At 39.5% G+C, this 25,409-nt stretch overlaps 1 protein-coding gene across 11 annotated transcripts in view; it reads left to right on the top strand.

Annotated features, from left to right (window-relative positions):
- Positions 1–25,409, top strand: part of GAS2 (growth arrest specific 2) — a 159,117-nt gene that overhangs the window by 88,718 nt on the left and 44,990 nt on the right. For 10 of the 11 annotated variants that reach the window (XM_084630905.1, XM_084630898.1, XM_084630901.1 and 7 more), the window contains 3 exons: positions 7,700–7,763; positions 17,522–17,666; positions 22,061–22,168. In XM_084630905.1, coding sequence (XP_084487031.1) covers positions 7,700–7,763; positions 17,522–17,666; positions 22,061–22,168 — 317 coding nt within the window. Of the gene's footprint in view, positions 1–871; positions 936–7,699; positions 7,764–17,521; positions 17,667–22,060; positions 22,169–25,409 lie in introns of all 11 variants that reach the window. The other variant, XM_084630899.1, reaches the window with a different exon arrangement.

Below are 25,409 nucleotides of genomic sequence, written 5' to 3'. Positions count from 1 at the left end.
ACCCAATAGGTCTCGTTCTCCATTGCCTTTCCCCTTATGTAGTTAGTTACACCCATGTAGAGTGGGTATAAAATGCTACTAGAGCTCAGTGATACTATGTCATACTCACTTTGCACTTACTATGCACAAGTATGACTGCACAAGGCAGGAAAGAATCAGCCATAATGTCTCTAGCAGTAGAGGGGACTGATGCACCTGTCTCAAGACCCAGGAACTACCAGTGTCATCTCTTTCTCACACCACATTCCTCCCTTCCCTCAACCCTCTACCAAATCAGCAGTATTAACACTAGCGTGGAACAGTCCTGAGTACTACAACTGACCAGTCCCAATGGTCAGCCCCAACTGACCAGTATCACTATGACCCAGCCCCAATGCAGCTGCACAAGAGGGGGGATGCATCTTCCTCAGCATGGGTGTTCCAATATAGTGTCCCTTTCACTCACGTCTTTCACAAACAGCATATCTAAAGAATATGGGATTAGAATTACTTACCAGCAACAACCTTATCTATGGCCCAAATTTTTGTCCTGTAGGCAAAATAGTGAGTGTTGCAGTCCATGGGTTGTAGTAGCATTTGCACCTGCAACATCCTGCAGAAGTTCCCCTGTGCAGGGATTTAGGCCAGTGGATCCATGAGACTATGATAATGCAATTTACTAGAAGAAGTTTGCATTCAGTACTGAGGTTATTTTGGTATGGGGCTTAGACCTGAAGAATGTTGTACTGTGGAAAAACTCCCATTGGCCTCAGTAGGAGTTTTGCCAGGGTAAGAATGATAGAATTCAGCCTGATTCACATAGTTAAGAAAGTTAAGGACTTTTTGTTAAAAATGACTGTGTCTATACTCTAATGTTATTGGATGGTTATAGGATGTGGAGCCAAAGAATATTCTTCATCTATTTCTTCGAAAAGAATCTACACAGCAAGACGAGGGTTTGCCATTAACTGTGCCAGCATGCTGTGTGTGATTTGTTTTAGGCGTGTTTGATGGTATTGTTCTATTCATCCATTGTGCTTGTATATTCTGTTTTTGTGTGTGTGATATCTGACATTGACTTATTTTGATGCAATACGATGATCACCCTTTAGTAGAGTAGGTTCTCTAAACAGTGGTCTGCATTGTTTTAATGTTAGTGTAGAGTAAAATGCAGACTTCTATGTTCTCCATTCTAATATTGCTTTTTCACTGCTGTCAAAAATAGCAAGCAAATATTTATTGCTTACATTTTTATATGCACAATATAGAGCAGTTTTTTCTTTGTAATACTCTTAATATTTGCTCAAATTTCACATTTAAAAGAAAGTAAAAACAAAATTAAAATCGATGACTATGCCACTCTTTTTCAAATGACTATTTACAATTTGAAATATTGGATTATATTTCATATCTAATTGCATCAGAATAAGACTTTGTTTCTATCCTTCACAGTGTTTGAGTAAACAATCCACATTATTGTTGAGCGTGTCTTGTCACTTTGAGGACTATAGAAGCACCTTGAACCCTATTGTATTAGCACTATACAGTTAAGTTAATGTATACCAGTAAATATCAAGTGTTTAGATGTTCCATAATTAATTCCATACTTGTACCACAGTTGAGAGTTAGAAGTCATGATACATCCCATACGAAAAACTTTTACAGATTGAGAGATATATCATTACTATAATTGAATATGGAGAAAAAATAGTGAAGTAGCTCACTGAAATAAGAGTGTGATGGTATCACTCTTTTGGGAACACTGAGAAACTTGAATAGGGTGCAGAACAAAGAAATTGAGTTTGGGGGAAGGTGGAGAATAACTATTATTTTGTTGTCCTAATATTGTCCTGATATTTGGAATTGTTTCCCTTAGGTATTTATGAAGGTTAAAGGATATAAACCTCTTTGGTGATTATGGGGTGGGGACCAGGTATTTAGGATGAGATTTTCAAAGGCACAAATATGGGTTATGGGCCTAAATCTCATTGAAAGTCAATAAGATGTGAGTTCCTAAATCTCATTTGTGCTTTTGAAAATTTCCCCCATAAAGGTCAGGGAAAATCCACATTAATGACATATAATACTGTAGTCACAAATAGTGGAAATTCAACCCAACTGCTGTAATAGGCAGTGCAGGCAGTGACACCTGTAATTAAGGTTGCCATACACTTTCCATAAAAGCTTGTTTTCAGCTGCTTATAACTTGCCAACCTTAAACTGTTTGGGCTGAAATGGTGCATTTCTACCTCAGGCAGAATTTTGGAAAGTTTCATCTGAAGTGGTTCATCCATTCCTGAGAGTTGGGGAAAATATGATTTGCCCATGTTAAAAATATTCTTAAAATTGCTTCATTGATAAGAACCAGCACCTCTATACTTTGGAGCAGAGACTTGATATTTTGTGGGGCAGCTCACCATGGTGTCAGGGAAGTGCCTTTTGCAATTTCTGTGAAAATTTGCCCAGATTTGACCAAGTTATAAACCTCTGACAAGTTTCACATGCTTGGTAGAGACTTCTTAGAATTTAGCAGCTATGTTTTTGAAGATTCTATCTCAGCTGAATATGCTCCATCCCCTCACAGTTCCTAAATGTTGACCAGACTGCGGGTGCCATCCCTACAGAGTGACCGAGTATGTTCCAGGTCACGTCTGCAGGAGCTGAGCAGGACTTTCCCTGCAATTACTCTTCCCAGATACTGGGGCATTCTGTGGTGCTGTTTAGCAAATAGCTGTGAAACCCGCAAAGTGTGAATCTCCATTCCTGTCTAGTGGCAGGCCCACATAGAAGATAACAGCCTTCTACTATTACTAGTTATTCCCTTTGCTCAAGTGGTGTCCCGTGGATCTAAAGATCCCCATCCTGCTGAAGACTATGTATGGGTCAATATGGTTTCACAAGATGAAATTATTGTTTTTTCTACATTTACATTTTTTTAAAAGTTAGGAAATTGCATCCCAAAATACTACGTTAATTTAAAATTAAGGTTGGAAAGTCAAGCACTCAGAATTAAGAAAATAGTCAAATTAAGGCTGCCCACGTAATCTTAATTCAGCCCTCTTTAACATATGCTTCATGATAGTATCTGAACACGTAGTTAAAGCCTATTTTTTTTCTACAGGACCCCTCCCTTATTCAGTGCCCAGGATGGTTTTTACTCTGGGAATGAATCAGGCTGTAGGACCAAAGCCTCATTTGTTGCAGAAGTTGGAAGGTGTGTTCTGAATGAATAAGGGGATTGTAGGAAGAGAAAGGACAGTCTAATGGCTAAAACAGTTGAATGGCACCCTGGAGAACTGTCTTCTCTCTGCTTTTGTCAGAGAATTCCTGTGTGCTACTGGGAAAATCACTTAAACCAAAATTTTCACAGGTGTGGTCTCTGATTGTTTATTCTTCATTTTCTGGGTGCCTGACTTGAGACACTGGGGTCTGATCTGTGGAAGTGTTGAGCACTCACAACTGTATCTGAGGGCAATGGGTGCTAGGAAATGCTACATGCTATGAAACATATGACCCTAATGATCTCAAATAGGGCATCCCAAATTAGTTGACAAGTTTGGCTTTAATTCTATGCCTCCATTTCCATGTATAAAAAAGTAATACCACCTTCCCTTACATGGGTGTTGTGAAGATAAATTCATTAATATTGTAAAATGCTAAGATGACAGCACCTCAGAAAAACCTAGGAGGGAACTAATAATTCTGTATTCAGTGCAGGGTTTGGATGGTGTGCAGTGAATAATGAATGCGGCCACACACTGAACAACAAGGATTTTTTTTTTAAAAAATTGACAATACCATCCATCCTGTGCAGTGAATGAGTCAGATATCCTGTGGAAAAAGTAGTATATGATCATGTAATTAAAGCCTTTGGCATATGCCAATGCACAAGGGGGTCAAATTAAGTTTGCAGAGGCAGCCTTATTTCTGTCTTTTTCTGACTATGAAGTGCTTGATTTTGCAAACTTAACAATTTTTAATGTAGGTTTCTGGATGTCATAAATGTTACATGTATGTGATCATACAAAGTGTGTTAGTGCTCATTTAATAATATTGTCTTGACATTATTATTAGAAATGCATTTAATATATGTGATAAGAAAATGAACACCAAACACAAGGGAGGAAACTTAGGTATCAGAACAGATGAATCACAAATGTGTATTTTTATACAAATTGCTTGGGAGGGATTAAACTGCTATATAAATTAAATAACATTTTAAGTATGAAAGAATCTACATATGCTAAATGATGTACTTCTTAAGGACAGAGTGAATTGCTGACAGGAAATTACAAATGTCTCCTTTTTTACCTCCATCCATCCATCCATTACATTGACCTGGGTTGTAAATGAGAAGAAAAGTTTCCCCTAAATGAAGACATAATGGATCACAGTCATCCCTGGTGTAACTCTGTAGACATCAGTGGAGTTATAACATGAATTAATTTGGCCCATTGTGTCTTATTTTGTTGCTTATGATGCTTTCTTTGTCAAGATGAATGTCTATTGCTACAATTACAATAAATAAATCTGGTATTTAGCAAACTTGTATTTGCCACTCAGTGTTTGAAGGATCAGGTAACCTTTCAGGTCAGAAAGTTGAGGTACTGGTAATAATTCAGAAACCTACATTAAGTTAGATTAATGTAAGTAATTCAGAAAATTATGAATACAGTTCCCACAGGAAGCAACAGCATACCACAGGTACAGATGTAAGATTTCCATCTGAGTCTGTAATCGCTCACTCCAAAGAGGAATTTCCTCTAATCCATGAACTGTATTACTTATAACTGTGTTACTGAATATATGTATTTATTGGTATCAAGGAACTGCTTTTTAACCCTTGAACGCAGAAACATTAAACAGGATTCCTAACTTGCTCCAGTGCAGACAATGTAGGGGCATTTTCCTCAAAATTACAAAGACAGACACAAGTTTTCCTGTTCAGTTCCACATTTACACTCTGAAATACTCACTAACATCATTGTCAAAGGATAACATAAATGAAAATCACACTGGCATAAAAAGTTTAGAAGATTTGCATACCTTCTATCACACCTTCCATCAAAGATCTTAAAGCACTTTACAAACACTGAATATAGCCTCACAGCACTTCTGTGGGAAAGGGTGGTGTTGTTCTCCCCATTTTGCAGAGGGAACATGTTTAGAGTAGCAGCCACCTTTCAAAAAGTGGATACTAATATTGGGTACCTCCAGTTTGAGACAGAAGGCATCTCAAAATGAGCATCCCAAAAAGGTACCCACAATCATTGCTCACTTCTGCAAATTTTGGCTTTAGAGACTTTCTCAAGTTCACATAAGAGGTCTGTAACAGATGTAGGAATGGAACCCATGTCTTCTGACTTTCAGAACTTTGCCTTAAATCCTGACCACATTGCCTTGTTAGCTAATAGTCCATTAAAAAGCCCTGCTTGTAAAAATATAAGAATTCTGTTTTGGGAATCTAAACTATTTCCAGTGGGTACTGTATTCTATACAGAATGGCTTTTGTTTTCCCCTGAAGTTCTTGAATGTGTATGCTGGTATAGTCCTCAGGAATGCTAACATTTTGCTGTTAGAAATACTGTATCACCATATTCTTATCACATCACCAGATGTTTGTTTTTATGGTTGATTATTGCCTGTACAGCTTGTCATGCTCTAACAATGATTTCACTCTTTCACATTGTTCATTGTGAAATGCATGAAATGTGTCTGGAGCATTGTGGGTCAGATTCACTGGAGCACATTGTTTTCATTTAAGAAGTAGAAGTTTGAGCATTGGCAGAGACTTTATGTCCTTCATTCAAACCTTCTTATGTTTACAGATATTTCCCCCCAAAATGCAGCCTCCCCCACCCCCCGCCCAGCCTTACATCCGATGTGTGCAGATGTAAAGTAGAGGTCAAAAATATTGCCCCCTATACGCCACAAAGATATTTCCAGAACTGGTTTATCCAGTCTGTTCTGGCTGTATATTTATATAGTTCTTAGCATTAAGATACATTAAATATATTGCTTATGTTGAAACAGTTTTCAGGTGGAAGCAGCAGAATGTATGTCTGGGTCATTGGTGTACATTTTTTTTTTAAGATATTGGTTTCTCAGTAAGATTAAGTTTTCCATCCATGAATTAGTTTATGGCAAGAAAGAATATTAGGAAGGATGGTGTGTCCAGGTCTTCTTTTACATCTCTGATATGTCTAATAGCAGATGGCCATAGAATAGAAATTTTATTCCCAATGCCTTGCCACTTTATTTTTCTGCTATGCAGTTTTCCTTCTGGAAATATTTTTGGTTCAGATTCTAGGGGGAAAATGCATATATATTTTTTCAAAGTATTGCTGAATGTGCAATCCCCAAAGTCGTTGGGGCAGATCCTCAGCTGAAGTAAATTGTCATAGTTCCATTGATATCAATGGAGCTATACCAATTTACATCGGCTGAGGATCTGTCCAACTTTGTATTAATTATATTCAAAGATATCTATTTCAGCAGTTCTCACTCAGAGGTCCATGTGTACAGCATATAGGAGAAGATGAAAACTTCTTGACTTAAAAATTTTAGTCTCTGAAGCACCTATTGGGAGGTGTTTTTCACTTGATTAAGTGAAATGAGTCAGCACATTCCCTAAATGTTCATATATCTAAGCTCTCATGAACACAGCCAAGGTAGACCGATTTCTCTGTCACTGGTTTCTCTTCTATTAGACAAGGGGAAACTTGTCCATTTACACCAAAGTCTGAATTTATTCTCAAGAGGAGGATTCCACTAAGACGGGTATCTCTGGAGAAAAGAAAACAAGGTACCTATAATTCTTATCCTCTGAAGCTATACATCCAAATGGATTGCTCATCACCCAAACTTCTCCAATCAGATTTTTTGTATATTTTTCCATATGTATTTTGCTGGGCCTCTTTGGGGGTGGGGAGGAGTTACCATCTCCAAGTTTTTAAAGGAACTGATAATGGAACGTGATAGTGCTTCCAAAAATACCTAACCGAGTGGTCCATGAGGTACTGCAGCTGCCTCCAAACATAAAAGCTATGGGAGCTCCCCCAGGTCTTGCACTGGACCCAAGCATGGCAACGTGCTTAGATGCATATCTTCAGAGAACAAGATTTACAGATAAGTAGCTTTCTTTTCAATGTCTGAGTGACTTCCTTGAGTACCCTAAACACATGTTGTATTCAGAGGGAGTGCTTGGGTGCACAAGTAATAACAGGATCAAGTTTATAGAAGGATTTGTCTTCACTAATATAATTAATATTTGCTCATTGAAGCAGAGGGAGAAAAACAGTTTCCTACGGAACATTATCTTTATAGTTCGTAAAAAGTGATCCAGAACCCTTTGACATTTCACTAGTTTTTAGAGTTTTTTAGGAGCCCTCCATTCAATGTATAATGGCTATAGGTAGGCTGTATTTTACCAAATTGTGTAGACCAAGCTTTGGTGATTTAGGCTAGGATTTTCAAAGGACCCTAAGGGATATTCAGTGAGAGTTGGAAGCTCCTTTGGAAACGCCACATTTTGAGTCTTAATCCTGAACTCCTTATTCAGGCAAAAGCATCTTGCAAGCCAATGGCAGTTTTGCCTAAAAGAGACATTCAGGACTAACATGCTGTTGACAGCCATTAGTAAGCTGGGATCTGTTCATCACTGAAACCCTTAAAATATCCTTTATTGTAACTATTGTCTATCTTCATTTTGCTTTCGCAGTCCTCCACAAGCAGCCCAGAGAAGTGTGCCTTTGTTTGCTTGAACTTGGAAGGATTGCAGCCAGGTAGGTGAAAATATTTAGAGAATTAAAAAATATTTACATTTTGACAGCAGTGGCTACTGAGAGACTTACTATCTCAGTGCATCTTCATGTTAACATTTACACTGGCCAGGGTCAAGGCAAACACCCACTGATAGTTACACAAGAACATCTTGTGGGCAGTTGTTCAAACAATATAATCAAACTTCCCTTAATATAGCAATAAGATTTTTCTGCTGTCTTCATACTACAAGGAGGATCTTGGGGCAAACTGATATGAAAAGAAGTTTAACAACTTTACTTAAAAAAATCCTGTTCTAATTTTAAATTCTTACTCCTTATAATCATGTTGTCTCTCTAAATAATCAAAACTCGTTTCTCTCTAAATCTTCTATATTAGCATCTAACCCTGATCCCAATGAAGTCAATGAAAGTGTTCCCACTGACATCAGTGGTAGTAGAATCTGCCTTCAGATAACCTAGATCTGATTTCATTTACTCTGGCTGTAACCTCATTGACTTCAGTGGCGTTATTCCTGATTTGCACCAATCTAAGATAAGAATCAAGCTCAGAAATTGAATCTTCCTCTGTTGGATGTTTATGGCCAGACATGGTACTCAAGAAAGGTTTCAACAGTCTCTGCTACTAGGAGAGCTATTGCTCTTGCTAGATTCAGTCTATGTTTTATTCTTAGAGTTCATATTGTGATATTCTTACATATCACAGTGAACTGTAGTCCCTTACATGAAATCAAAGGGGCTACTTTTGGAGTAAGGTATTTTCAATGTTAGTAAGGCTGTCACAAGCTAGTCCTAGGGCATTATAACTCAACAAGGTATTATTCTTTGTTTTTAAGAAAAAGTTTGCTTTAAATGCATTCATATCTTGGGAAGCAACTTCACTAAATTGTTCATTCTCAAAACTTAAGTTCTCTCACTTAAGTTTGTATATCCTGGGTTTTCCCATTTGTACTCTTTCCAGGGCCGGCCCACAACATTTTGGCACCTGAGGCAGGAAGCTCAAATAATGGCTCCATGCCTCCTCGCTTGGGTCAAAACTTTGAAAGGTCTCAATTCTGCCTTCTCCTGTTCTACTCCTCTCATGGTACTGCTCTGCTACCTACCTCAATAAAGGAGAACTAACATTTAAAATTTTTGAACAAGGCATTTTAAGTTAACACTTAACTTTCAAATGCCTGAACAGCAAATGGAACTTTTCTTGTCTGCATAGTAAACACTGACATTTTTATCTGTTTGAATAATCAAGTTGTGCTTTCCATGTCTTCTTGGTTGCAAAGATTTGAACTGCTTCCTGAAGCTCCACAATCTGGGCCAGCTCATGCTGTATTGAGATGGTTGCAAGGCCAACCAGCCTCTCCTATGTCATTGTGGAGCGTAGATGTGTTTATATTAACTTCAGCTTGGAGAAGCTGCATTCTCCACTGGCAACTGTTACAGGAAGTGTTAGAAGTATGTGCAGAGCAACAAAAGCATTTGGAAAGAGGGTGGTCATCTTATTTGTGAACCTATATTCCAGAACAGCCTTTGGAGTTGATCCTGCTGAAATGTATCTTGAAAGGGCTTTCAGTTCATAACTTAAATCACTCGCATCAATATCATGCATGTCATCATTTGTCAACACTGTCTCTAGTGCCCTGCATTGCTGGTGTAGGTCTTCAGGTACAGTGAGGAGTTTTGGAATATCATACAACATCCCAAATATACTGCTATGTTCCTTAAGCTTTATGAAACGTTCAACTGACTGTATTGCACAATCTAGCACCTGGTTAAAGAATTCAACTTTGAATTGTTGTTTGGGGGGTCTCTTATGGGATTATCCCGTGCCTCGTAATCAAAATGTCTTCTTCGGTGACTCTTGTATTCTTGAATGGGTGGGAAAATAGCTTCAGTGTGAAGTCCTCTGTCAACTTCTGTGCACTCTTCAGAACGTTTTGAAATCCCTCATCTGACCGGTAAGACTGTAGGTATGACTTTGCTTTGTCCAGTTGTTCCATTGCTCCAGATATATCAAGGACAACACCTTGGAGTCTCTTGCTTACCACATTTATTTCAAACAGTATGTCATGCCACAACACTAAGCCACACAGAAATTTGAAGTTATGTATGTTTCTGGTGATTCCATTTCCCTCTGCCACTGTTCTGCCCCGAACAGTTCCCGTCATAGCATTATCCTCATAATGGCAACTATGGCATCATCTGTCTTCCCAAGTTGGTGTTTGATAGGCTTTATCACCTCCACTCGACTTTCCCCATTGTGTGGCACTCAGTGGTTTCGGTGTCAGAGAGGGTGTTCCCAGATGTTGCTTCAAAATTTGCCATCGATGAGTTGATGCAGAGAATAATACATAGATGCTTTGAATTACATTAAAAAATTCAGCAACCTCACTAGAAGCTGATACTGCATCACTGAACACCAAGTTCAATGAATGAGAACTGCATGGGACAAAAAAGCTCGAGGGTTTAACTCTCAGATCCGTGTCTGCACTCCTCTGTTCTTTCCTCTCATGTTGGCACCATTATCGTAGCCCTGACCTCTCATGTCAGCTATCACAATTCCCGTATCTTCCAGCTTTTTAAGAAGCACATTTGTCATACCAGCTCCTGTAGTATCACCAATGTCAATAAATTATAGAAAATGCTCTGACAGTCACCATTGCAGAGACATTTTCACTACGTTCTGTTGTTGTTAGAAAACACACCATTAAAGTAATTTGTTCCATATGGCAGATGTCAGGTGTGCAGTCCAGAACAACAGAGTAATATCTTGCTGACTTCAGATCTGCCACAATCTTCTGTTTGACTTTTGTTGCCAGTAACTATATGATCTCATTTTGAATTGTTTTTCCAAGGTAGTGGTGTGTGTACATTTCTGGGGTGGTGACTTTTCTTAGATGCTCCTGGAGTACGGTATCAAACTCAGCCATCAGCTCCATAATTTTAAGGAAGTTTCCATTGTTTGGCACAGCCAGCTTATCTGAAGTGCCACACAGAGCTAGGTTTTGGGTAGCAAGCATTCTCACAATGGCAATGAGCCTTTTCAGTCCATTTTGCCAGTAAAGAGACTCTGATGCAATCTTCTCTTAATGCTGATCATCTATGGTGGCCTTTAACCTTAGTCTCATCTCAAGCTCTTTCCACCTATGGAATGCTCTCTGGTGATTTCCTGCCTTCTCATGGCATGCCAGATTTCTAGCCAGATTTTTCCAGTCCTTTGTTCCTGTAGAATCCAATGTGGCTGGAACATTAGACTGGAAGAGTTTACAACAAAAATAGTATGCAGCATTCTGGGTTTTTGAGTACATAAGCCATGGCCTCCCCACTTTGTCACCATTGGGGATTTCACGCCAGTAATGTGTTGGATGGAAACTTCGATTTTCATTGTCTTTGGGGAACAAAGTTTTTCACTTGCTGTGGCCCATGCAGTACAAGGAAGTCCCTCAGGCTGCTGCTCAAGTGGGTCCACAGTCCTGGATCATCTCAACTTAAAGAACTAAACTCAGCAGCAGCTTTTTCTTGCGCCTCTACCACACTCTTCTCTGATCTACACTTTTCTTCAGGAACGTGCATGGTTACATCAATTTGAGAGGGAGATATGGATGCCGCAGTCGCTGCCAGGTCACCTGCACTCTGACTAACTGGAAGATCAGGCGTCTCCTCACCACTCACATCCTCACTGGGGCCGGAAGGCTCACTGTGAACATTTGTGTCTATGTATCTCAGGAGTGCTCCTTCCTGCTTAGATAGAAAACCTTCCTTTGCTTTCTTTCTTTTTCCGAATGCTGCCCCAGGGGGGCGTTTTCTTCTTTAACTCATGACTGCTGTTCTGTGCCAGCTATAGTGGCTCTCAACACTCAATTGAAGGGGACAAATAAGCAGGCTGGTAGCAGGGCCTTAGTGAGGAAAGATATCAGCCTCTTAAGGGCCTAACTAGCTCTTACTAGTTCAGTTGACTGCCTGTTCTCCTGAAGTGGGTTCAGAGAAGCAGCAGGAAACAGGAAGCTCCCTGAGAAGCTGGTGTTAATCAGTCCAGGCTCCTGGGGGTGCTAATGAGGTACATAAGAGGCTCCTCCTTCTCTCTCTCCCTGCAGCTCCTGCTGCTTTCTGTTATTCCCTCTCACCTTTTCTCCTGCCTGCCTGTTATGTCTCTTGTGCCCTCCTTCCTCCAGCACAGCACTCCACCATCTCTGTGCATCTACAGCAGAAAGAATACACATGCACCAGCAGCAGATACAATTTTCTACACTCTGGGTCCTAGAGGAGCCTGCCCCCCTGCCCCATAGTCTGGCACCTGAGGCGGCCTCCTCAGTTCACCTCATGGTAAGGCCAGCCCTGACTCTTTCATAGCAGGGTATCCCTTAGGTGTAAAAACCAAATTCCAGGCCATATAGTGCTATCACTTATTAAGCACAACTTCACTTTTTTTTTTAAATGACCATGCCTGTTTATTTTGGTTTATAAAAGATACCCTCCATTTCGTCATTCCATGCAATCAATGGGAATTTAATGTTAAAAAAAAAAAGTATCAAGGTACGGTGTAAAGAGAGTCTCTCTCTGCAGTCTCCCTTTAATACAGGCCACAATCCTTGCAGTGGACCCCACCTTGTGGGCCTGCTTACTTTGTTTACAGGTGGGGGGGGGAACAAAAGTTCAGATTCAACACAAAATAAGGCCCTTCCTGGGATCAATAAAAAAGCAGAAATGTTCATGGCACCACCTTACTTCAGGGGTACTTACTTTGTTGGAGTCCTTAGAGCTGGGTAGCCAAACCAGTCTTTCCCTATCAGGGTTGCCCCAGAGGTCTCTGGACTCCTCACAGAGCTGGGGGAGTTTCTTGCATGATGGTTACTCCCGCTGCACAGGAGCCACTCCTTTCTCAGGGCTTCCTCCCTTGCTGACTGCAGCTCCCTCCTTTTTAAAGCCCTGCTCCCTACCATGCATGATTGCCAGGGCTGGAAAGGTGAGGCTACTTTAGCACACAGAGCCTCCCAAGCCCCTTCCCTTTATATACCCCGTCACATATGGCTCATATTTTAACCAACTTGGGAGCAGAATAACAGGCAACTCCTTCTTCCCGTTTTGACTTGTTTCTTTTCCTCCCCCCCTAAAAATCCTATCCCAATATGGGATTTGCAAACTCTCCACAGCCTAGTAAGTTTTCAAGGTGCACAGAAAATGCTGGAAGGGGTAACATAACAGGGTTATATCATTTAAATGACAAGTATCTAATGGCGTTCTTGCTTTAAGTGTGCTAAAATCTGAGCTATGTGGGAGACGAGTGATGTGAATAGACTCTGTGTTTTGTATGTTGGCTGGATTTAACAAAGAAAAAAGCATTCTAATAAACTGATCTCTGCTATAGCTATTGCTTTAAATTACCCATGAGGAACAATAAGATGTTAAACAGACATCTTTTTTGATTTTCAAAGCACTGTTCACCCTGAAGATCCAACTAACTGTACTAAAAGTCTGTGGGGCCTGCTTTTCAGAACAGGAATCTCAAAGATATGACATTAAAAAGGAGTTTCTACAAAGTCCTAAGGAATTAGGAAAGGAAGAGGCGCTGAGCAGTTATAAATACATTTTTCTTCTTCCTCCAAAAGCACAAGGAGGTGTTTGGGGAGATCATCATTAAAAGTCACCTATGGAATTCTCAAAACAATTTTCTCAGATTTCAGTGTTTAGGGCCTGATTGAACTCCCAGTCAAGCCAATTTGAATATTTCCAACTGATTTGAATGGGAGTTGGATCAGGCCTTTACTGAGTGATAGATAGTACGGATGGTTTTGGGGTGGGTGGGGGACGAAAACCTTCCTATCACCCTATTAAACTGGCCTTCTTTCTAGAAACAAACCTTTTAAGGTTCTGTAAAGACCAGAGACTTTTTTTTTTCCAACGGTAACTGGAATATAGAGGAAATAGAGAGAAAAAAATCAGATTTCATTTAAAGAGGTGTAAATTTAGAGTAACTATTGACATCAGTATAATTACTCCAGAGCATAATTGACAGCTGAATTTGTCTGTGGGAATTTCTCAGGAGATTTTCAGATTACTTATTTTGCTGACCAAGGGTCTGATTCCCCCTTTGCTTACATCAGTGTAACTCCATTGACTTCAGTGGAGCTACACTACTTTATATCTGTATTACTGAGAAGAGAAGCAGGTCCTAATCCAGGAGAGAGAGCCATTAAACTGCCTGACTTTTTTGATTTCTTATCAAAACAGAACCCGAACATTGGTCCATGTTGTGTCTTAGTAGCCTACAATGAGGGCAGAGCAAAGTCAGCCTTTTCCAGACAAAGGGTAGGCACAATCTGTCCTCTTCTAGTTTGCACATCACTATCAGGTACATGTCATTGTGTAGGTGCTACCATTTAACTCACCATACATTATGGAAGCCTTTATTATTAGCAAACCATCTAAATAGTTTTCAGCGTGTTTATATTAGTGATATGTGCCCAGAGAGCTAGGCTAATACTGTACACCCACTCAGCAGAAAGATGGACCAACTCGACTTGATTGAGCTTTGTCACCATTTGTACAGAACACATCATCTCGCAAAGAGAGATACTGTTGCAAGTTACTGCTGGAGCTTGCATTTAAATGAACGAAAGTGAAATTTCAAAAATAGTAAAATTTTTGAGGAAATCATCTAAATAAATTAATAAACAAACAAACACCCTGCTGACCGTGGGTTGGTCTTTCATTAGAGAAGAGATTATTTGTATTTCAGGCTCTTGACAGACCTTCAGGGCCTGAGTCTGCTCCCACTGTGGTAATCTGTGGTCCCGATCTTGCAGCCTTTGCTCATGTGAGTAGTTCCAGTTGAAGTGTACTCATGAGACTTAGAAGTGCAAGATTAGGGACAGTGTTAGACAGAGGGTCAGCCCATTGTCAGAAATTAAAATCTTGTTCTACATGTAAACAATGGCTAATCAGCTACTGGCCCCAATCAATAACTTTGCTGATTTTTCTCTTTTGCTCATATGATGGAAGTTAAAGCAGGAAACATGAATAAAGTGTATAAGACTCACAGGCTTTTCATTCAATAAATACAATGGGCCAAATTCTGTACTGACTGATCCCACATGAATGGATTGATAGTCCTTGTGAAAGATGGATGAATCCTATGGGGTAAAATGCAGTACTGACTTAGGCTATCCAGTTCCATTGCAATCAGTGGGATTGTGCAGGTCTGATTCATCTTTCACACCTTTGTAAAGTAGGAGTAGCTCCAGTGAAATAGTTGGAATTACACTGAGGTAAAATTGACATAGAGAGCAGAATCAATCTCACCACATGTGTAAATATGTCTTAAAGAATGTTTACATTCTGGAAAGTGAATTAGGTGCAAATATATCTGTGTGCTGCTTTTTTGGTGGTATGACATGCAATAGCTAAGCTTTCTGTTCTACAAAAAGAATTGGAATTCTTCCTACGTGGCTGTAAAACTATTTTTTTTTAAATCAGCCCCCAGATGTTTTTTGTTTGAAAATTATAGTCTGTTGAGAAGTTATATCTTTCTGCTATTGTACTTAATTTTTCCTTGGGAAAAATAGGAAGTGGTGCTCTTAGAAGTCTATCGGAGATCATTTTACAGTCTGATGCTGCTCTATTTGTAGTTATGGAGAAGGCAGGCTAGAAAGGAGTAGAGAAGGAAATTCCCAACATAGTTCTCAGTACAGGGCTTGTACCTTTTTTTGCATGGAAAGCCACTGTGAGAAGAGCAGAAGGATTTCTTTGTCGATTCAACCTTCTAATTAAGCTGTTTGATTGTGATGCAATACACGAAGAATATATGTTTAAATTTAATTTCAGCTGATTAATGGAAAGAAGTTTGTTAAAGTTATCTATAATAATTATATACTGTCTATTGTAATGATAGAAATCAGAGGTGAGTTAGATTCTGAAAAGCAGCAGAAGCAAAGAAGCAGCATTAATGCAAGTGGGAACGGTTTATTTGATGAGTAAGGCCTCATGCAGGTGTAGGCTTAGAGCCCAGGGGGAATTTAATGATTTACAGCATGTCAGCATCTGCAGACAGACAGGAAGTAAATGGATTGTATATAAGTGTTCGCTCCAATGTTGGCTGACTTTTCGTAAGGCAGACTGCACCAGTTAACAGCCAATACAAGCACAGATTTGATTTCTTAGTTTTCTGGGTATTAACTTACCTTGCAGCAGTGTGATTAGCTTGTAATTTGTAATGAAAAATGCAAGGGCCAATATATACACTTATGCCCTTTGCCTATATGACTTTAAGTTCTATGATAATGTTAGTCTTTAATACTTGGTATATTTTTGGTACAGAACTTTAGTGGCTGGGTCATCAGCTGGTGTAAATCAGCATAGTTCTGGATCTGGCCCTAGTGTTTTATATTACACAATACAATATGTATTTTCACTAAAAAATAGGTTTGATGTGAAAACCTATATTTAGCAGGGTGGTCTTTAGCTAAAAGGAAATTATCATATAAAAAGATATTTTCTTTTCTTGTTCAGTTCAAAAAGAAAAATATGGGGTGTAGTTCAGTGGTTAGTTCTGTGAAGTAGGCATCAGGATTCTGGGATTCTGTCTTAACTCTGCTACTCACTCCTTATATGACATTGGCCAAGTAACTTACAACCAAACTTGTAAGAGTAGCCACTGATTTTGGGTGCCTCCATTTTTTGAGTGCCAAACTTGAGACACTTTAAGATTTTCAGGAATTCACTTAAATTGGAACAGTGAGTACTGCGCAGTTTTTAAAAAAACAACAACAAACCCCACAGATTCAAAGTTGGACTCCCAAAAATTGAGGTGCACAAAATCAGTGCCCACTCTTGAAAAAATTTGGCCTGAATCTATCTCCATTTACCCATCTGTAAACTGGGCATAATACCTATTACAGCGGGTTATGCTCAGGTTTAACAGATTAATTTTTTCTCATATAGATTTATTGTGAAAACTATTTAAGTTTTCATAATTTCTAGAAAAAGTCTGAGAGAATGATGAAATGTGAAGTAGATGTTCTCTGAAGTGAACTCTCATATTAAACAATTTTGGGATGTGTCTATCACATACTGTGGCAGGGCAGGGGTATAAACCCTTTGGATGCCCTGCTAAAGGGGTGGCTCCTCCCCTGCTTCCCGGCAGAGCAGCCGGGTGCAGGGGCCCAGACACTCAGCAAGGAGCTCAGCTGCAGACCCTAACGAGGGCAGGCTCAGGGGAATCAGCTGAGCCAAGTAGAGCCAGCTGAGCTGGTGTCTGGGAGGAGATATAAGCCCAGGGAAAGGCTCAGTGAGGAGGCTAGCCAGGGGAGAAGCCAGAAGACCCAGGAGAGGATCAGTGTGGGGATCGGTGTTGGAGGAATTGGGGCTGCACTAAGCACTGTAAATAAAGAGACACGGGTGAAACACCTGGAAGAGGGATTGGGACCCTTTCTTTGACCAGCCTAAGCACAGAGCACAGGGACAAGAGGGCGAGAACCTGTGCGCACCTTGTGGCACATACCAAATACCATATCACATATTTATAGATGTTTCTCTAACAAGCTGAAAACTAAGTCCATTTGTTGTAAATTTGATTAAATGAGAGATGCTATTTTAATTTCATACTGCATATTTATGATACTGATAGCAGCTACAATAGTATATCATGTATTTATCCCTTCATTAGTGTGTTTAGCAATTCTGTGTTGCACAGCTGTATATGTATGAAGTTTATGCATCATGATCTATTAAAATATGAAAGCACTGGTAATTTGTTTGCATGTTTTCAAAAGGTTTGGTGTGGAACCTCCTGGGTTAATAAAGCTGGAGAAAGAGATTGAACAAGAGGAAATACTTTCAGCTCCTCTTCCGTCTCCTTCACCCTCCCCAACAAAATCTCCAGGGAAAAAGAGCACAGGAAAACTGTTGGATGATGCTGTAAGTGTGCTTGGGCAAGGCTTCTTATCATGAGATATCGACAAAAATATAGACTAACATCTTCCTGACACATTCTGACATACACAGGACATAAGGGCCTGAGTTTGACATCTCACCACATTTAGAGGTCTAATGACAAGATTTGCAAGAGTCTACAATTAATATCATTTGTGACCACAAATATTTGCAGTTTGGAAAATTTTAGTGGATAATGGAAATCTTCAATTTGGCCCATCTTTGCAGTGCTGAAGTTCTTACTGAGGTCCAGGTCTGGCTGTCATTATTTTTATTTTATTTTATTTTATTTTATTTTTTTAAACTAGTTGTTGACTGAACTCTCATTTGGTGTTTTTTTCTGAGGAAAGACTGAGAGATTTGTCCCTTACTGACTTGTACATATTTCTAACAAAACACTTCTGAGTTATTTGAGCCTCTTTTTATGCTCTCGGTCTGCCTGCCTCTTCTAGCATAAAACAAGTTCAAAACAGATTTTTTTCTTCACTATTACCAGGGAAAATACCTTACTTTACAATCCATTAAGCTCTTTACACGATACTGTAGTGATCATTTCTCAGTTACGCTCCACAAGAGGGGTTTACTTTGAAACAGCTGGAATCAGCTGAAAGAGACATTTTGAGGCAATGAAGAGGTTAACTAGGAAATTACAAATATATTCTATAAAAAGAAACAGTTACTATAGTAACTGCTATATCACATGGTAGATGTGCCACCTGGGAGTTACAAAGCGCTTCTTGAAAAACCTATGTGCCACTTTTGTGTTACAATGAGCAGATGGAATCTAATGTTCATTCTTTTAATGAAAAATGTATTTTTAAAATGTAAATAGGTTACATTTAACTTTTATATTTTGTGTCATCTTTAACTATGCAAACCCACTCATTGCTTCTCTCAGAGGATTGTGGAGAATGCGGGGATGTTTAGAATGGAAGAGATGACTGTATATCTCAGGGGAACAGAGAAGAAAGTATGAAGGCTGTCTCCAGCCATCTTCTTTAATTATAGAAAGGGTTGAATTTATAGAAAGGGATAGAAAGGGTTGAATTTATCCAGTTAAATTCCTGATCCTCACTGTCCCCACACTATAAACTAATGGCAGCACTCATACAAAGCAGACACAAAAAATAAAACAGGGTTAAATTTTGCCCTCCACTTCCATATTTGATTTTTAAATTCCAGTCAATAATACTTCTATGCGCCTCAGGCAAGTGGGGTTGTGGAGGCAGCAATGGCAAATACAACAGTAAGGGCTCAATTATCCTCTGGTTTGTACCAGATTTACAGTGATATAAATCAATTGGCTTTGATTCTCCCCAACGCTGAGCTGCCCTGTGCTACTTACCCAGAACAAAGCAACCCTAAAGGTGGCAGACCCAGCTACTGGAGGACTCCCGCTGCTCAGGTGAATCCTTGGCAGCATAGAGTTATCATAACAGGCCCTACACCACCTTTCTGCTGGCTTCTAGTATAAGGAGTGTCACCAGAGGGCATGGTTGGCATGTATCTATGTACAGGCGATCCCTTCCTGTTAGACCCTGGGGCCATGGGCAAGCTGATTTGGGGAGCATTTAGACGATCACTCTGGTATGCAGTCCCAAGATCCGAGGACATATATGTCCAGATATACCTTTTGCAGCTCCTGCAACCTACATTCGGTATGACCCATTGACTTCAGTAGAGTTACTCCTGTTTTAAGCGGATGGTAGAGGTCCTGAATATCTCAAGATTGGTTTGATATTCAACATCCTAGACCTAATACTCTTGATGCCAGTGTGAATAGAGGAGAATTTCCACTGAAGTCACTGGAATTATTCTGGTGCTAAAACAAATAAATGACCGGAAAATCAAGCCCAATGACCATTTTAATGTGTTTAGTGCCAAGTACAATTTCAAGCTATGAAGTAAGTTTCACGACAATATTACTGCACATTTTTGAGTGAGGGTGGAATAATTCCCAGCAATTATTCCACAAGGGAAAAGGCCTGGTCAGATGGGAGCATTGGATCATTTTAGCAACAAGGTGGAAAGCCCTCAAATTAGGTGATAGAGGGTAAGTCAATTTTAAAAGTTCCTCTTCCTGCCCATCTGCTGACAAGATCAATTACAGAAAAATGTTAGTTAACTTGTTCACTTTTTACATCTATCCATATCCCTAATCACCTCCAACAAAAAGAAAGTTCCTTTGACGTGTTGAAATTTTCCCTCAAGTATAAAACCTAAATCCTAAAACCTCCTACTCTGTATAACAGATCTGTTCCTGTATTTTTGTCAGACAACCAAAATACCTAACAGAGCCCCAGTACATGACCCTGGCCTTTTTCCTGTCTAAGAAAGCGTTACTCAAACTTTCATCAGTAAGTTATTCTAACAGCTTTCTTTCTGTTCTCAGTCTCTTTTTATGGGGCCTTAGTTTACAAATTGGATCTGAAAAGGTCTGCTGAGTGTTATGTGAAGTGGACAAAACCTTTGGAAAGTGCATCCTGCATTTTGTTTCATTTGACATCAATACATTAGGTCAGCTTTCATCCAAGAGAAGGACAGTATGTGGAAATGATTGCCTTCATGCACTTGTCAGTGTTGTTTCTTAGTGGAAGTGCTACTTGAATGTCAAATTAGAGTTCACTCAACCAGATCTGCTCGTTGACATTGATGGTTATGCTACTTTAAGATCACCTAAAAGTTCAGAATATACATCTACTAAATATTAATGTCACTGGTTTCACATTCAAGGCTGAATTCTCAGTTGGAGCTGAAGTTTGGCTGATGTAAATGAGGAATAGGGCAAAAGTAACTTTCAGCAGCCCTTGTTCATCCCTGATCCCTGGGTTTTGGGGTCCATTTTTTACACCAGTAACTTAGAGAACCCTCAAGGCAACTCTAAATTACACCTGCCGATAACAGCTCCCAATTGACTAATGCAACATCAGGCAACCATGAGAGTGCAGCAGCACATCATCTACCTCAGCCATGTCCCTGCACTGGTGAACATCTCAGAGCTGAGGCTAGGGGGAACATAAATGGCACCTTTCTCCCTGCAACTCTTCTGAATGGCACTGAGTTTAGCTTGGATCCTGGCTCATGATCAGTGAGCATAGTGTTTTACCCAGGTGTAAACGGATATGCAAGGTGAAGATTTTGGGAAATCAGGTCCTCTATCTCTGAGATAAAGCAGTGTTAATTATATTAGTAGGGAAGCCCTGCTGGAGAAATTACTGGGCAGCTTCCTTTTTGTGTATCAGATATACTCAGGACTCCAATACTTGGACTTCCTTTACTTTTCATCTGAGACTTGTAGGTGGATTTTAATTGTAAATCTACCCTCCAAAAACCAGTAGAGTTCAATTCCATTTACATACCATCAACTTCAGACTGACAAAACTTTGGGCTAAGTTGATCACTCAGTTATGTAGTGCAATTCCATAGCAAACTGTGTGTCTGAGAGCATCACCGGCCTCTACTTTATCTTTCCACACCTGGGAATTCCCTTCTGACTTGGGAATCCCCACAACCTTGGATTTCACAGATGCTTTAAAAAACTGCTGCTGTATTTATTTTTTATTTTAAGATTTTTAATAAGTAAGAATATAGATTTGTTTAATGTTACCATTTTATGTAATTGAAAATACATGTAGATTTCAAGAAGAAATTATGGCCCAATCCTTGGGCCCATCTGAACTCTGCCCATGACCCAAAGGGAGGACACATCATCTATGTTGTCATTACTGAGTGATGACAGAAGATGCTGATGCAAAAGATCCTTCTGCAGATATTTTAAGATCTATAGGGTCTTTCTTGTGGGTCCCCAAGCTATGTCAGAAACACTGCAGAATGAGAAAAAAACAGTGGCCCTGAAAAAGCTGTGATCACCGATTCGCCCCCCCCCCTCACATGGCTTAACGTAAGAAGAGAGCCTGTGTTGCTAATATCTGAATGCTATATGAGGTTTATTACTATTTGATTCAAGGCTTTACCTGTACCAGAAGTGCCAAATCCTGAAGTCTTCATTCAGTTTTTACTCATTCTTAATTCAGCAAAAAACACATTGAATACACTGGGATTGTTCCCTATGGACCACATAGAAATTTAGTATAGATTTCATGATTTTGCCCGTTAGTAGTAGCGATGGTATTGAAATCAATGTCTTAAAAAGTCACTCAATGCCATACTATTAAAAACATTAGAGTTGAGGGAAAAAAGAAGTAAGACAATTTCAGCAATAGCGCCTTAATTAAAAGCCTGAAGAGGTGTTAGGAAGAAGTCATTTGTCACGATGACAGAGAATAAATCAAGGGCATGACATTATGTTAACTACCCTTTTGAACAGTTTGCTGCAGGTACACTCTATTAAAGAGATACAATAATAACTTGTTTTTCAGGTCAAACACATTTCTGAAGATCCTCCTTGCAAATGCCCCAATAAATTCTGTGTGGAGCGTCTTTCACAAGGACGGTACAGAGTTGGAGAGAAGATCCTCTTTATTAGGGTAAAAAGTTTTCATTTTTCATGTTATGCAATGTTCCTTTTGGGGATCACTGATATCTGCCATCTGACAGCAACATTTTTTTAATGCTTGGGCTGCTTCTTTCCAGGTTAAAATGGCACCACTGGTTAATGGAAGAAAATATTTTCTTTCTGACAAGTACAGATTCTCATCCACAGCACAATCGGGGAGATATAGTCCACAGGAGGGTGCAGGGGAAGGGGAAACGGGTAGTTGGGTCGGAGAATTAATAACATGGTAGAGTCTTCTACTTCTAGGTCATTGATTCCATGCTGGCCATGATAAATGGTGACGAAGAATCTTCACAAATAGAGATGATGGTTTCTTATTTCCTGTTGGAATAGTATTCTTGTCGGAAAAGCCATCGTCCCACTTTGTGTTAATTGGTACCCTTCTTGACAGTCTCAGGAGAGAGATCAAAGACTGAATGAGAGTCTAAATTACTCTTCCATCCCTCCGTCCCATGGCTGACGTACATTGGTAGGGTAGCATCAGTAGAAGTCAGTGGGAGTCTTTTTAGACAAATGAAGCCAATTGGAATCTTAGCTTTTGAACCTGCAAGCTAATATTTACTCCCTCACATTCTCAGTCCTGCATTCCTCGAGGTCCCAGTTCAGCAAAACACTAAAGGATATGCTTAACTCTAAGAAGATTTTTAAGTCCCATTGAAGTCAAGTGCATACTTAAGGGCTTTGCTAAATTGGAATGGACTTAAGCATGTGATTAAAGTTAAGCACACATTTAAGTGCATTGCTGAATAGGAGCCTGAAAACCCTTAATTAATTCAAAAGGAGTTCTGAGTCTACGCAAAATGAAAGATTGGGCTACAGATGGACTCTGCAAAGGAATTTTAATGTGATAAAGAAAGGAATTTATGTTTTATTGCCTCTGAAACTTCCTTTTAACTCTACAATATATTTAGGGCACTAAAACGATTACTTTTTAATCAGTTTGTGCAAAAGTTAATGTGTTAATCAGCCAAAGGCCATAGCTGTGCATTTATGCACCTAATGTATGGGGTTTTATAATTCACATTTCTAGTTTAATTTTTGTCCTCTATTCATTTCACAGTATCAAGTTTCATAAGTCACTGTTGTTCCCATTAAAAACACATTTTTAACAGTGGAAAATGAGTAACTGTAGTTTTTCAGCTGTACTTTGAAAGTAGCCTTGTATAAAACTGGTGCTTTTTAGCCAGCTTGCACTTTTGATTTCTTCCTTTATTTTTAGTCTTAAATCACAAATCTTAAACCATTCTTAACCCTCTCTTTTTGATAAACTGTAAGTTTTCCTTCCAAAATTTTGTGTCACAAATTCCCCACTGCTGGCTTCTCTGTTATACAATTCGTTCCAAGTCAGTGTTCCATTCCAAGTGTGCAAACAAAACACCCCTTTCATATCACGCTTCTGCATTCCAGGTAGAATTGTGCCAAAAAAATCTAACTATGATATGGATTAGACATCAAACTACAGTATTAGGGCCATATCCTGCTCTATTAATGTCATTGGAAATTTTGCCATTGACTTCAGTGGAAGTAGGCTTGAGCTGCTTGATCCATAGTTCAAAAATAAAGTACATTATAGTTTGGTTGCACTAGACTCTGTCTCATTAAGGAGCGTTCCACTGGGTTATAGTAATTCTTCACCAGCTTGTTTTAACCCTTCAAGCTATGAATTTTTCACATATACATTAATACATGCATTAGGCTTTTCTTTTGAACCCTTTATAAACTTTCTTACATATAGTAGAAATGCAGGTAGAGAGATGCTTAACTGACATTTAATTTCAGTGGTCATTTGGCACCATCTCCTGATGTTGCTGGGGATAATTTTTCCTTCTGTCCCATCTGTTCCATTTATGACATAGGTTGTTTCCCTGGACACTGCCATCAACTGTCCCCTTGCATATAAAGTAACTGACTAAAGGATTTGGATGAAATTTCTAGATTAGTTTGGTTCAGCAACAATATTATCTGGATTTATGGCTCTTCAATTAGAGCCCAGTGGAAGAAATTCCACTGACTTCAATGGGACAAGGGTTAGGGTCTTATATGGTGAAATTGTTTACTGATGGCTTGGCTTCTGGACTGGAATCTGTGGCTCTGGGGCAGTTCACCTCAGAGCAGGGACCTCAAGGCTTTCCCTTTTGTGGACAAAATCAAACTTTGAAATACTGAAATCCTCTGCAGACCAGAACTACCTTTCTGCACACAGTGGAGAGCTGCTCTGCTGGGCTTGATTTATGCTGTGGAGATGCCTGAAGTTATAGAATATAGCTCTTAACTGGCTCTTTGTTCTGCTCTGCCATCCTGGATCTAACTTTTCACTGACTTGCATCAGATACTAGGGTAACATTTTCAAAAGTGCTTAAGTGACTTAAGAAATTCAATGGGAGCTAGGCACTAAGTCACTCAGGTGTTTTCATAAATTCCACTAGGTGCCTATCTGCATCTTTAGACACCAGAATACCTTTGTAAATCTGGCCTCACTGTCCAAGTCACTTTAAAAAGTGGGACTTAGGCTTTTAAGTCACTTAAGCACTTTTGAAAATTTTACCCATGGGCTAAAGTTCACCTGCTCCTGTAATCTGGCTGAGTGTACCTCTACTTGTTACTTTTGCCTGCCCACTTTTAGATGTCACCCACCTCCTGGGGCACCTAGACACCATTGTGTGTGAAACTTTGAAGTAAGAAGATAGGCTATGTCTATATTTAGGGTGGTGTGTACAGTGCAGGCACTACATGTGAAAGGCAGACTACATCCACACTTGTCACTGCAGTGTGTAGCTATATGCCACACTGAAAGGTTGGGCAGTGGGGAAAGGCTTTGGTGGGGGAGGCGGTGGGACATTACACTGCTAAAAATAGCAGTGTAGACATGAGAAGCATTTATTTGGCATTTAGTGGGCTGCATAGGGTATATACTCTACTTGCTTAACCATACCTTACAGTTCACACTGGTATTTATAGCCATGCTAGCTGGGAGTGTAGTGTCTGTACTCTACACTCCACCGTATATGTAGATGTAACCATAGATCATGTCTGAGAACTTATAAACACTTTGGTTTAATGGTACTACTATTATTGCTTGGTCATGGTAGAATTACATTATGGCCACATTAATACCGTTGTGTTCATTATAAATGCAATTATATTGTAACTACAGTAGATGAGTTCAAGATTATGGGACACAAAAAGAAAATGCTAATAAATATTTAATGAAG

Source organism: Lepidochelys olivacea (genome assembly GCF_965140295.1).
Source record: "Lepidochelys olivacea isolate rLepOli2 genome assembly, chromosome: 6".
NCBI lineage: Eukaryota > Metazoa > Chordata > Testudines > Cheloniidae > Lepidochelys > Lepidochelys olivacea.
Note: the sequence above shows the minus strand (reverse complement) of the source record. Positions and strands in the feature narration are given on the sequence as shown.